This window comes from Amphibalanus amphitrite, unplaced genomic scaffold (assembly GCF_019059575.1).
Source record: "Amphibalanus amphitrite isolate SeventyFive unplaced genomic scaffold, NRLGWU_Aamphi_draft 000000F_arrow, whole genome shotgun sequence".
Taxonomy (NCBI): Eukaryota; Metazoa; Arthropoda; class Thecostraca; order Balanomorpha; family Balanidae; genus Amphibalanus; species Amphibalanus amphitrite.
Window position 1 is genome coordinate 2,241,952 of NW_024881498.1, and position 14,307 is coordinate 2,256,258.

General features: G+C 52.1%; 1 protein-coding gene across 2 annotated transcripts in view; it reads left to right on the forward strand.

The window, feature by feature from the left end:
* LOC122382368 (synaptic vesicle glycoprotein 2C-like) overlaps positions 1-14,307 on the forward strand; it is a 58,401-nt gene that overhangs the window by 32,430 nt on the left and 11,664 nt on the right. For both annotated transcript variants that reach the window (XM_043368037.1, XM_043368900.1), the window contains 5 exons: positions 801-847; positions 10,979-11,159; positions 11,609-11,760; positions 12,512-12,681; positions 13,347-13,493. In XM_043368037.1, the coding sequence (XP_043223972.1) occupies positions 801-847; positions 10,979-11,159; positions 11,609-11,760; positions 12,512-12,681; positions 13,347-13,493 (697 nt within the window). The remainder of the gene's footprint in view (positions 1-800; positions 848-10,978; positions 11,160-11,608; positions 11,761-12,511; positions 12,682-13,346; positions 13,494-14,307) is intronic.

The following is a 14,307-nucleotide window of genomic DNA, read 5'->3' on the forward strand; positions in this document are numbered from 1 at the left end:
ACCGGGAGGACGCGCGGCCCCGGCTTGGGTCAGCGCACGCTGCCCCGATTCGGCTACCTCACGTTACCGGGGCCCTGGCATTGGGCGCGGTCTACCGCACCACCTTACAGGCGTGTTCGAAACCGCAGGAGATGATGATGAACGGGTTTATCGAAACTTGATTGGATGAGCATATCGGTAATAGCGATTTCAGTGTGTGCATTTATTGTTCATAGTGGTGTGAAATGTGGTTGGGGTACGACCGACAACCCGTCGGGGCGAATTTCGCACTGGGGTACTCAAAATTTGAAGAATTTAAGACGTTTCCATGAGTTTTGAAGGTATGGATAAGTTCTAAAAATCCGGTTCTCCTTATCTGGGCCATTAACTCCATACGGTCCAGGAAAGCTGGCACACTACCTTTAAGCTAGATACTCGTGGAAAAAGGCGCTTGCGCCTTTTACGAGACACAGCAGCTGGTGCCCGATTTTAAGGTCTCAGGTCAACCAGTGACGACTTTTACGATTTATTTTTGTTCTTTCTACGTTTGTTCTTTCTCCCCCATAATGCATGTTGATAGATAGGTATTGGATACAATTGATTTACATATATGTAAATTCTGGCTTCCTTGACGATCTCCTTTTCTTTCTCTCTCTCTCTCTCTCTCTCTCTCTCTCTCTCTCTCTCTCTCTCTCTCTCTCTCTCTCTCTCTCTCTCTCTCTCTCTCTCTCTCTCTCTCTCTCTCTCTCTCTCTCTCTCTCTCTCTCTCTCTCTCTCTCTCTCTCTCTCTCTCTTTCTCTCTCCCTTCCTTCTCGTTTCAGCGCTGAAGTGGAGCTGTGCATGACGAGCGTTCAAAAAGGCTGGCTAGGTAAGAGGCAATCGTCATATATGCAGAGCGTTTGCACTGCTATCATTACATCCTTAAAAATGTCATCGAAAAGAGCTTAACGTTTTAAGAAATGCCAGTAGTGGGTACAAGTAATTAGATATTAACACTGTTTGAGCATAGGTGCATTAAAGGTTTATTAATGTGCGTGCATTGTATATATGTACCAGGTAGGTTCGTACCTACTCAGCCCGCGCCGTGCTGGAGGGGGGGGGGGGCGTTTTTAACCCCTCCTCAGGTTTTCACGATTATCTAAAAAGCGGCTGTTTTTTGGTACACCTTATCACGCATCTTTTCTGCACATGTGAAAAATTAAGATTCTAGTCGTTCAAGGTCAGGTCGCCAGGTCACCTGAAGTGGCTTATTGGCGCATTTTATGTATATTTTCATTTATATTTTGCCGAAACATAATTATTGTATAAGTTAGGCTGTAAGGTAAGGCTGTGGCGCATATTCTGTATCTTTTCATTTATATTTTACCGAAACTTATACAATAATTATGTTTAGGTAAAATATAAATGAAACTATACATAAGATGCGCTACAACCTTACCTCAGAAAAAGTTTCAATGCTTGTTATAGCATACCGACCGGACAATCACATTGAAACTTTCGACGATTGATAAAAGTAATCGTGTTTATAGCATTTTAATCTCGGAATTTTGATATATGTGACATATATCAAACATATATATATTTTGATATATGTTGATATATGTCAGGGCAATTTTACGACCTCTCCATAAGTACTAAGTCAATAAAAGAAAATTGAGCGTCGTTTTAAATACTCTCAAACATCGGTTCACAGGTCAACATGTCACATGGAATCGGATACTTGCACCCGTGACCCCTCATTGTGCCCCTGGGGTCATCTCAGGTCATGAAAGATCCAAGCGTTTTTTTTTTTTTACACTAACGTTTGATAGAGACACGATGGAATGATGGAAACGCCTCAGATGAGTTCAGGTCAACGATATGGATCGACTGATATGCAGCATGACCATTTCCGGCCAGGTCATGACATTGACCTTAGGATCAATTGTCAAAATTACCTTTCAAGGGCAACTTACAGTTAATGCGACGCGTTTCGACTAGAGGAACACGATGCGGGAAAAAGTAATGTAGTGGCTTTCCTGAGAAGAGAGTTATAGCAGAAAAGGTTTTTTCCGTAGAAACAGCTATTTTTAGAGTTTGTGCCCTCTGGAGGCTAAACCGATGACCTTAGGTGAGATCCGAGGACGTAACCGAGAAAGCATGGTAAAAAACTATCGAATGTGCTTTTCTGCGGCGCTATAGCTTTATTGGCTCCCGAGGTATGCGCCGATTGGTAAAAAAATCGAATTAGAGAAAAATTGAGCTTTGATCACCTCTGGTAACTTGACCTTTGACCTGACCTAGAAAATGCCTGAAGTATTTTCTTCGTTATTTTTACGCTCTTTCGAATGCCGCTTACCGAGTGACGCTACGTGGCCCAGGAGCCGAGTTAGATGGAGGCGTAAAAGCCCCCCCCCCCCCCCAGCACGACACGGAAAACTCCGACCACCAGCACGGCGTGGGTTAAAAGCCGAAGCTCGGTAGGATACAGTTCACCGTTCCATGCTTCTATCCTCAGGATACTGAAATCCTTCTCCTCCACACCGCAACCCCCTCCGGGCTGGACAGGCAACTTTATATCATGCGGGCTGCTCCCTTGGAGCGGCACCGCTGCTCCCGAGGGAGCGCACCCCGTAGCCGGGTGCAGTGAGTGCCTTGGGGCTGGGTGGCCTGTCTTCGGACGGGCTCAGCCCCGGCGACTCACTAGGGTGCCTGCCCAGACCAATGTCTCCCCCTATATCCTATCATCCTCCCGGCTCTGAAATGGTCTTACTGGACCGAAAGGGCCTACCCCCCCCCCCCCCCAAAAAAGGATACAGTTAACCCTTCTGCCCCCTCAAGTCGATTCGACACCATACAGGAAATATTCAAAGAGGGCATTTGCATTTTGTTCCAGCTCAGTGATCCTAATCCTCGAGCTGTCGGTCCGTTGTGTTTCCTCCGACGGACAGAATGTTTCCCGCTAACAGTATAAGGTAACAGCTGTTCACTGGCACTAATCTGGCCTGAGCTGGCTAGTTGCCGTTCTGCCACGGCCGGTGGACGTGTAGCCGCGACTCGTGCAGCCGCGACTCGTGTAGCCGCGACTCGTGCAGCCGCGACTCGTGCAGCCGTGGCTCGTGCAGCCGCGACTCTGTAGCCGCGACTCGTGCAGCCGTGGCTCGTTCAGCCGCGACTCTGCGGCCGTGGCTCGCTATGATGGTCTCTATGTATGCCGGTCCGGTGGCTCGCTAGCTATGCTGGTCTCTATGCCGGTGCGGGGTGCGGCACTGCGCGATGCCGCCTCGGCAGGCCTTGCCCACTCCTGACCCCCCCCCCCCCCCTCCTCGACCTCTCGGGGACAGCTCGATGGCGCCCAGCCCATCGCGGCAGGCCGGCGCTGGTGCCGTTGTGTGCGGAGCCGGCCGGCCCGCGCCCAGTCACGTCGCTGGTCTCTCTCCGTGCCGCCTGGCCGGAGTTCCGGCACGTGGCGCTCCGGTAGAGGGCTCTCAGAGGGATCTCAGAGGGCTCTTCGCTGTCCATTTAGTGGCTCCACTCGGGTGGCCAATCCCTGCCTACCGAATATGGCAGCTGGAGGGGCAGACAAACCCCGTCCAGTAGCTGGAAGGACAGACAAACCTTGAACAGTAGCTGCTGGAAGGGCAGACAAACCCTGTCCAGTAGTCTGGGCAGACAAACGCTTTGAAGTTCAGCTGGATTACATGCCAGTCTCATACGTTTCCTTAGTCCTCGTATTGCTATCGGTCGCTCATTTACCTAGACAGTATTGCTTCTGACTTTTGGGACGCTATAGTTACCACCATAATGTTGCACAAATTCAACCACCAACCTTTGGCACTAAACACAAACTGTCAGTGTTTTTTACGGCCTCGGCCGTGGACAGAGGCTGCTTCCATCGAGTCTTTATCCCCCAGGGAGATTTCCTTTCAGCCAGGGAGGACAGTCTCTGCTCGGGGGGGGGGGAGACCCCTCTCAGTCATGGAGCTGAAGCTCTCATTTACCTAGCTCCAGTAAGTGACCGACGCAGCTGCCACGATCGGTCGGCCGGACATTGAGCGCTTTTCCATTTGCAATTCTAAAGCAGCTAAATCTTTGTTACGCTACATCTTCACGCTAGTTTGCACTTTTCTGAATGTAGGTAACCCGTACAGGTCCGTATTATTCCGGTATCCCGAAAAAAGATTACCAAAAGAATCTCCCCCAGTGGGGCGCGGGTTAATACAATTTGCAATGTTTATTCAACTCGTCTGAAATTTATAACATACTTTACCAATGCAATGAGAAGTAAGTGTACGAAAAGTTTCATGCGAATCGGGTGTGTTTAGCAGGAGTGTTGGAACGTCAAAAAGTCATACGATTTTAGCGCCAAACCAAGTCATTTTCCGCACCGCCGCGACTATTAGCGCCGATATTTGACCCGTATGCTGGCTCAGCTCATAGGCTGCGTTGAAAGTATATGGAAGCAAAATGTGTGTCCACAATTACTGCAATGTTCATCCGAGATCGAATTCTCAGTTAGACTTGTCAATAGCAATGCCGAGTACGAATGGACGAAAACTGTTTAGAAACCTATGGCTAAAACGGACCAATAATGCATCAACGAACGTATATGAACAGATGTGGACAGCATTTCAAGCACCCCCGGAACTGAAGAGCAGTGAAGCACTGCTGCAAATCACTGCCGTACCTACTACCTAGTACCTATGCATCGTTTTTTTCTGTTGCACTGAAGCACAAGGTACAGGGTTAGGTATCTACGGAAAAACCGTTGATTGTGTTCGAAGAATTCGTCTTCCATGCGCGACATTGCAGTTATAAGTGTTTTTGGTCATTAAAAAAAAAACACCTCACATGAAAAAATGAACCAAAATGCGTTCCAAATTACCTTATTAACTTTTCGTGGTCTTGGGTTAACGCTGTGTGAAAATGAATGAATTAATTCTGAAATACAAGTTGCATTGACATTTTCGTGTGGAAACTTATTGTCGGGACACCTCGGCGCTAAAATCATTCTTTTTCTTCTTTTTTTTTGCCACCAATCACCGTTCCTGCTAAGTACAACCGATTCGCATGAAACTTTCCCCGATTGCTTGTCATTGTATTGTTAATTAAAGCACGGAATAAAATTATGACGAACTGAACATAAAATGCAAATATTATTACAGATACTCTGAGTAATCTTTTTTTCGGGACACCCTGTACCTTAAAAACTTTTTTTATTATTTTTATTAAGTTATTGTTCAAGAAATCAAAAGCCTCATTATAACCAAAAAATAGATATAAAATAAAGTATAATCAAAGAAAGAAATAACAGTCTCGAACGGCCATGTTTTGTGCGGTGACGACTGACGACTACAGCAGCAGGACTCTGGGTCAGCGATCACTGAGGAAGTTTCATTACAATAACCAAGAATGTAGCACGCCTCAACATCTATTACAATTATTAAAATACCTACATTTAACAAGGACCATTGTAGACTGTCCCACCTTCTGTACTTAGCTCCTACGTTATGTGATGCGTACAAACGGCCGTGTGGTTGGATTCGGAGTGCTAGCGATTCGGCTCGGCCCGGCCCGGCTCGGGCGGGCGGGCGGCCCGGCCGGACGCTGATGGAACTTGCAGTCCCCAGTTGCCGAGGGCGCCGTTTGCATGCGTGTCTGGCAGGGAGTGCCGTTCGAGACAGATGGATTCTATTTCCTGGGTGCCGCCGGCGCCTTTCGTCAGTGCCTGCCCTCCTCGTCCCACCCACTGAACGGGAGCAGCTGGGCAGCGCGCCGCGACTGGCCAGCTGATCAGAGCTGGGGGAGGGGGGGGGGGTCTGGGAGGTCCGGCAGACCGGAGCTGGGAGGGCTGGCGGAGGGCTGGGAAGACTGACTGCAGGCGCAGCTGGGAGGGCTGGGAGGGCTGACTGCAGCTGGAAGGACTGGCTGCAGCTGGGAGGGCTGGCTGAGGGCTGGGAGTGCTGGGAGTGCTGGATGCCGCTGGGAGGGCTGGAAGCAGGGGTGTCGTTTTCCGAAAATGATTGGTAGGGCCCAAAGGCGGCAGCCGGCCACATGTGGCGGGGCTTAAAAGGTAGGGTACCCCCAAATCTGCCTTTCTCATCGGATTTCGGCCACTTATTTTTTCGCCCTGGTCATTGACAAGACATACCAAAATCTAAAAAAAAAAACATTTTGGAAGTCTAGGTCCTCAACGAGCTCCATGCACAAAACGTGCAGTTAAATAGGCAGTTATAATAGTGTCGGAGGAATGCACGCCATTCTGAAAGAGGCCCACGCCGACTTAAAAGCACGGCTGTGCTGAAAGGGGTCAGGGACGGTTTTGATGGCCCAAGCCGAATGAAAAAGACGGCTACGGGGCCAGGAACGGCTTTGAAGGCCCACGCCAATCGCAGGGTTCGACAACTAACGAGGTCTCGAAACACCACGATAGTTAGAAAGACCTGCTTGCCAAAATAAAAGGATGACGGTACAAGCCGGCATTCAGAAAGTTACATGCCCGACCATGAAGAAGCAGAGAGATACGTCATCGACTTATAAGACAAAAAAGTTCATTTATTCAAATAACCACCGCTAAGACAAACACATTTCGCGCAGCGCTTCGGCCTTCGGGAGAGCCCTCAAAGTCTCCATAATCAATTGGGTTTTGGACCCATCCCACGTCCAAGACGGCTGCTTTAGTCTCCCTGCAGTCAGCGAAGCTGCCGCCTGCCACTGCTAATTTCCTTATGTTGGGGAAGAGGTGGCAACCAGAGGGTGCAGGGTTCGGAAAAAAAGTGGATGCGACAACAACTCGAAGCCACATTTCATCACTTAACTTATCGTCACCCCGCGCAAGTACGCAGGTGCGTGGCCGTGGATCAGTTGCACACTTTATGTCAGCTTCCCTATAGCCTCTCCTCGATGTCTATCGAATGGACGCACATCATCAATTGTGCGCCCCTGTTTTAGAAAGTTGACAAGCAGAGCCCCGTCGGCATACCAAAATGTAACCACTATCACTTTGCCGACTAACTTCAACTCGTACCACTCATTTGGTGGCCGTTACTCGGTGTGCACTGTGCTTCCACTTGCGCAACTCGGCACGGTGTCCCTTAGTGTCAACGTGTGACGCCCACAATTCCTTTACGGTGACAAGTCAATGATATCTTCTAGATATTCGATAAGGGGCCAAACACCCCGCTAAGCCTCCTTTCGAGCTTGCCTTTTCTCTGCAGTGTCAGCAAACGGGGGATACATCTTGCAGAGATCTTAAACATAGCATGATAGATTCCAGTGGCGTAGCCAAGTGTGGGGGGGGGGCACAGGGGGCGCGTGCCCCTCCCATCGGGTCCAGGGGGCCCTTCGGGTCCCTGCGGTGCCAATCGGCCGCTGAGGGTCCACGCTGGCCATATTTCGTCTCAAAGGGACCCCACAGGGCTCGTCAGAGCATCTCATGGGCCCCTAAGTGGCGTATTAAGATCTTCGTAAGTGCCCCACGCCGGCTTCTTAGAGCCCTTGTCACCAGTTAAGGCCCTAAGAGGCCGCCAAGGGCCCCTTACCAGCCTGCCCCTCACGGTCTCTGAGAATCTCTTGCTGGCCTCTGAGGGCCCATTGGTGGCCTTGGCTCTGAGGGCGCATTGGTGGCCTCGGCTCTGAGAGCTATTGGTGGCCTCTGAGGGCCCTTACCGGCCTATTAGGAGCCGGCTCTACGAGCTGCATGCCCGCCTGTGATGGTCCAACACCAATTCTCTTAGGGCCCCAATAACCGTGAGGAGTGCCTCTGATAGCCCACACCGGCGTTTCTGAGAGCCCACGCCGGCGTTTCTGAGGCCCCTTCTCCCCCAGTTCTGAGGGTCTTCATCAGAGGCTCCTAAGGCCCTACACCAGCGACTCTGACGGCTCCACTGAGTCCACACTGGTGACTCTGAGGGTCCCAGTGGCGTCTGAGAATACTATTCCGGTCTAAAGGGACCCCCTCGGCGCTCCTGAAGGCACCACCGACCTCTGAGGTCCCCTTGTCGTCCTATGAAGGGCCCGCACCAGCACTCAGCTCAGCAGCTCTAAGGGTCCCACACATATCTGTGATGGCCATAAACCAGTGTATCTGAGGGCCCCGAAACGGCGCTTAAGACTTAAGAGGGCCCTCACCGGCGACTGTGCAGGTCCCACTCCGGCGCCTCTGAAAGCCCCACACATATGCATCTGACGGACACCCACCAGTGACTTTTGCGTGGCCCACACCGGCAATTCTGAGGATCCCACCGGAGTCTGAGAGTACCGTGCCGTTCTCTAAGGACCCCACTGAACTTCTGAAGGTGCTGCCGGCCTCTGAAGACCCTTTGCCGGCCTGAGGAGTGAGGACACCTTGCCGTTCCCTAAGAATCCCCTGCCGGCTTGCGAAGGGTTCGCGACAGCAGCTCCTACGGCCCACAGGCCACACACATCTGTGACGAATGTACATATATGCTTATTTGCTTATCTGTTTATTTTGATTTTTTTACCAAGTGACAAAAGATTGGTAGAGCTCAGCGAACACTGGTAGGGCCCAAATAAACATTGGTAGGGCTCGGGCCCTACCAGGCCTATACAAAACGACGCCCCTGGCTGGAAGTGTAGGGAGGGTAGGAGGGCCGGCTGATCAGAGCTGGGAGGGTGGGAGGGCTGGGAAGACTGACTGCAGGCGCAGCTGGGAGGGCTGGGAGGGCTGACTGCAGCTGGAAGGACTGGCTGAGGCCTGGGAGGACTGGCTGAGGGCTGAGAGTGCTGGGAGGGCTGGGAGTGTAGGGAGGCTGGGAGGGCCGGCTGGTCAGAGCAGCGGGGGTGGGACTGGGAGGGCTGGGCGGACTGGGGATGGCTGCAGCTGGGAGGGCTGGGAGTGTTGGGAGGGCTGGCTAATCATAGTTGGGGGGGGGGGACTGGGAGGGCTGGGAGGACTGGAGGATGGCTGCAGCTGATGGCGCCGTCAGAGCTGCGGCCAGTCACGGCCTCACAGTGCAGAGAGTGGACACAGCGGCCACCGCGGACACACCACCACAGCGGCCACCGGTGGTGACGTTTTAAACCCATTACCTACCGATTAGAGATATCAATCGGATACCAACTTGTTGGTACACCGACATCAAACGGATACCAATTTGGTATTTGGTATTTCAAGGCTAATGTTGTTTGTTATTTTGTCGGTATTTTCAATCGTCTTTCATGTAAAAGAGGCTGTGAATTTGGTAAAAAAAAAGTTGGTATTAGCCGTTTTCACGACGGCCATCTGGTACACATTTGGTGCACATCTGGTACAGATTAGGTGCAGATCTGGTCAAATCAGGTTCAGTGTGTCTCTTAGCAGCTATCAGCTAGGGTTGCCTTAACCCTCGCCCGCACATGGGGGGGGGGGGGTGGGGGTGGTAGCCACCCCCCACCCCAGGTAGTCTTTCTGCTCTGCACTCAACATTTTTAGAGCTAGATGGCTGATATTTCGTATAGCTGCTCCTCTATCCTTTCTTGATGTCCACTGAAAATTTTAGGTTTCTGTGACTTTTGGTTTCGGAGATATGACCTTGTTTTTCAGGTCATGTCATGACCCAAATGGCCAATTCTCGACATCTTGCGTTGGCTATGGGCCTTGTGAGCTTTTGACACCTTGATTTCGGCCTTTTTTACCAGTCTTACCTCCCACCTATCATGGAACATGTTGTTCGACGATGTACAGATGTCAAGGTCAAGGTCAAGGTCAACCTAGGTCATCTAAGATAATTACGTTTTAGGCAAGCGGAATTTACTTTTTGTGAAGTTTTTGACTGCATTTTTGGTAAAAGCTTCTCAGATCATGATTTCATGTAATATGGACACATAAACAATCGGTGCACACATCAGTTTACACACAGACACACACAGACATACAAACACATATAATTGACCTTGACAAACTTGACCTGAAATGACCTCAGCAGCAAAAACCTGGTCGGGTAGTGTGAGAAAGAGGTTCTAGCTGGCTTGGCACCAGAAAACGGCATCGTCATCGGTATATGATAAGCAGCGCACTTGATATCAAACGGTGACCCAAAACAGCAACATTTTTTAGTTTGACCTGACCTGGAAGGTCAATGACTGACCTGAGAAGGTAAAACTGGGTATCATTGGATTTGTCTCTTCCCAAAGAATCTTTTTGGTATTTACCGCTAAGCTCTATCTCCAACAGGAACGAAATGGCGCGGGGGGTGGCAACCCTCCCCCCCCATGTGCGTTTTAGGATGGGAAAATGGCATGTGCGGGCGAGGGTTAATTGCTTATATGCCTGCTTTGTCATATTATCAGAGAGCTTCATCGATTTAAACACTGAAAAAAATCATAAAATGAAGATATTTGCTATAAAAGAAATTAGGTGCAGATTTGGTCAAATCAGGTGCATTCGCCGGATAGCCCGTCGTGAAAACGGCTATTTCCCTGATTTGACCAAGTCCGTTCGGTTTTGGTATTTTTCCATGGTTATTATTGGTAGTTGGTTTGTTACCGGCATCACAATTTTCCGTAATTGACATCAATATCACAGATCCATTACAGATTACAGATGCGGCGCCGTCACGTTTATTCCAGCATCGGACCGAGTCAGCTGGAAACAGTTGGCTGAGTCGAGCGGCCTGCCTGAATGCCGCCGACAATGCCCAGGAATTAGCTCATGAGCGTACCTATTATCTGAAACTGCATAGTGCATATATTAAAATGAGGTTTGGTGTTTGTTCATTGTGCGGCCAAGCTATGCCATGCCTTGCTCCCTTCCCCTTGACTCAGCGGGTGCTGACGTATGTACAGTCAGTCTTATAAGTACCGCGCAAAGTACCGGTGCATCCGTCAAGCCTGACCGATGAAGGGAAGTTACCGAACCAAATGACCTGGGGAATGGACGAGGATGTTAATCGCTTCGGTGGCTCAAATTTAGCAGTCCTTCCACGGTCGGGCTCGATGGATCCCCCGCACTGCTGCGCGGTACTTTTAGGACGGACTGTAGGTACACCTGCTGGAACCATGTCGCCGCTGTCTCCGTCAGGTGCCATCACGTTCGTGGGTATGATGATGGGCGCCGTGGTGTGGGGCGTGCTGTCGGACTCGATGGGCCGCCGCCGCACCCTGGTCTCGGCGCTCACCGTCAACGTCATCTTCGGCATCGTCACCGTGTTCATGCCCACCTACGGCACCTTCATGGTGTCGCGCCTGTGCAGCGGCGTCGGGTCAGTGTGGGCAGCAGTGGGCAGCACATAGGTATAGCCCAAGCAGTTTTGTCAATCTTTGTCTTTATTTTGTCTTTTCACTTGTTAATGATTTGAGAGCATGAAGTGCGTATCGGTTGCAACTATATTCAATTTTGGATGTAGCTTCATCGTAATTTTAATAAGGCATTTACCTAATGGTTAAATTTTAGCCGGAGTGTGTAGTGTCGGCGATGATGGACTTCGGTCGCCCTGTCGGGGCCTTTTCATAACCCGGACGGTAGGGGGTGCGATTCCCTGGCGATTCACAGTCTTATAGCACTTAAAAACACTAAATGTACACTGTACAGGGTAAGCGGGTCATAGGATATCTCGCTTCTGTGTAAACTTGGTGACTTTAACTGAAACTCACTGTATTACTATTGACAACCTGTGTCATTCCGCATTTCTGAATGTGCTCCATGTTGCAGGATCGGCGGCTCGATTCCGATCGTGTTCGCGTACTTTTGCGAGTTCCTGACCAAGGCGCGGCGCGGCCAGTACCTGAGCTGGCTGCTGGTGTTCTGGTCCGTCGGAGGCGTGTTCGTCGCGTTCGCCGCCTGGCTCATCATCCCACGCACTGGTCAGTGAGTGCGCACTCTATCGCCCGTCCACACTGCCTCAGTTTTGCTTCGCTTGCATATTTGTTATTCTTGTGCTTCACCTTTGGTACCCCTTGTTCAATGTCCTACTTTTCCTTAGCCTCCGCTTTGTTGGAGGGGGATGGCCACTCTCCAGTCTGTGCGTGCGCGCGCGAGTGTGTGTGTCTGTGTGCGGGGATGGGGTAGATGTGGGTGTGGGGGCGGGTGGGTGTGGGTGAAGGTGTGGGTGTCATCACCATCACCATCACCAGATGTGACCTACTGTGACCGGCTGTGACCTACTGTGACCTGCGGTGACCGGCTGTGACCTGATGTGGCTTGGTGTGACCTGATGTGACCCGCTGTGACCAACTGTGACATGTTGTGACCCACTGTGACTGTGACCTGCTGTAACCTGATGTGACCTGGTGTGACCTGGTGTGACCTGTGATTTTCTGTGACCTGCTGAGACCCACTGTGGCCTGTTGTGACCCGCTGTGACTTTATGTAGCCTTCTTTAACCTTTTGCGACCTGCTGTGACCCACTGTGACCTGCTGCGACCTGTTGTGACCCACTGTGACTTGCTGTAACCTGCTGTGGCCCACTGTGACCTGCTGTGACCTTCTGTGACCTTCTGTGACCTTCTGTGACCTTCTGAGACAAACTGTGACCTGCTGTGACCCACTGCGACCTACTAAGACCCACTGTGACCCACTGTAATCTGCTGTGACCTGCTGTGACGCCGCGGCCAGGTGTAATGGTGGTGATCGAGGAGCGCGCCCACTTCTCGTCGTGGCGCGTGTTCCTGCTGGTGTGCAACCTGCCGTCGCTCCTGGCCCTGCTGGGACTCACTTTCATGCCCGAGTCGCCGCGCTTCTTACTCGAGGTCGGCCGTGAGATCGAGGCAATGCGAGTGTACCAGGTAAGCGCAGCCGCACACGGGCCACTATCTCACTGTGGGGTGCTCGAATTCAAAGTCGGTCTCGACAAACCCCAGAGTGGCTTGAAGGCTGTGGCATCAGTGACTTGAAAATTATACTGCGTGATGCTTCACAGTCAACACCTACGATCGGTCTCGTCATTGACATTGTTCGACCAGTTTCGGCAAGTTTGCGAGGATCATGTATTTGACAGATGTGCAGATGACTATCCTCGTAATTTTTTAAATGTTAAGTAAGGCAATGCAGGTAGTTATATTAACAAATATAAATGTCGGATGTCTCATCATCCAAATGCAATTTAAAAGCATAAAACATGTGTTGGGCTTAGGTAATTCTGATATGAAGGACTGAGTGGCTGAGGAGCGACGCCGTCTGCTACCGGGTGTAGTCAGGGAGCTGCAGCCCGCCGCCTCCCGCTGTGTGTATGTGGTGTGTAGTCAAGTAGTCCGCCGCCTCCCGCTGTGTGTATGCGGTGTGTAGGCAGGGAGCTGCAGTCCGCCGCCTCCCGCTGTGTGTATGGTGTGTGGGCGGGGAGCCCGCCGCCTCCCGCTGTGTGTATGTGGTGTGTAGGCAGGGAGCCCGCCGTCCGCCACCGTGTGTGGGTAGGCCCGCCGCCCGCTCAGACCGCTCTGCCGTCCGCCCGCAGCGCATCTACAAGTGGAACCACTCGGACCCCTCTGCGCAGTACTCGCTGACGGAGCTGGAGCTGCCCAAGCAGCGGACCGCGTACCGGGACTCGGCGCCGCCGCCCAACACGGCCATCCTCAGCCGCTTGCTCTCGCTGGCCGACCGGGTAAGGTGCCCACTCACGGCGCACATGGGGGCTGGTTCGCTGGCCGACCGGGTAAGGGGCCCGCTCACGGCGCACGTGGGGGCTGGTCTCGCTGGCCGACCGGGTAACGGGGCCCACTCACGGCGCACGTGGGGGCTGGTTCGCTGGCCGACCGGGTAAGGGGCCCACTCACGGCGCACGTGGGGGCTGGTTCGCTGGCCGACCGGGTAAGGGGCCCACTCACGGCGCACGTGGGGGCTGGTTCGCTGGCCGACCGGGTAAGGGGCCCACTCACGGCGCACGTGGGGGCTGGTCTCACTGGCCGACCGGGTAAGGGGCCCACTCACGGCGCACGTGGGGGCTGGTTCGCTGGCCGACCGGGTAAGGGGCCCACTCACGGCGCACGTGGGGGCTGGTCTCACTGGCCGACCGGGTAACGGGGGCCCACTCGCCAGCTGCCGCGCCGCGCCGACCCGAGCCATGCCTCCGGGCTCGGCCCTCACCGTTGCGCTGACGTCACAGGCGGCCCACATCACCTTCCAGCCACCGACCCAGACCGGTGTCATACGGGTGGGTAGGCTGTGCCGCTTGACAAGTAAGTGAAGCGGTACAGTCTACCGGTACCAGGCGGCTGCTGCCAATGTTGAGCCATGGGAACCCGGTGCATAAAGAGTTGTAGAACATCAATCTGCCCCCGAGTGTACAACCAAGCACTTATAGAGTTGGTATGCATATCATTAGAATCAGCCGAGCCTGAGGAATCCAGCAATAGTAAAAACAAGTCGATCCCTAGCAAGTGTTCAAACCCTGATAATCCCTTTAATATAAATACCGT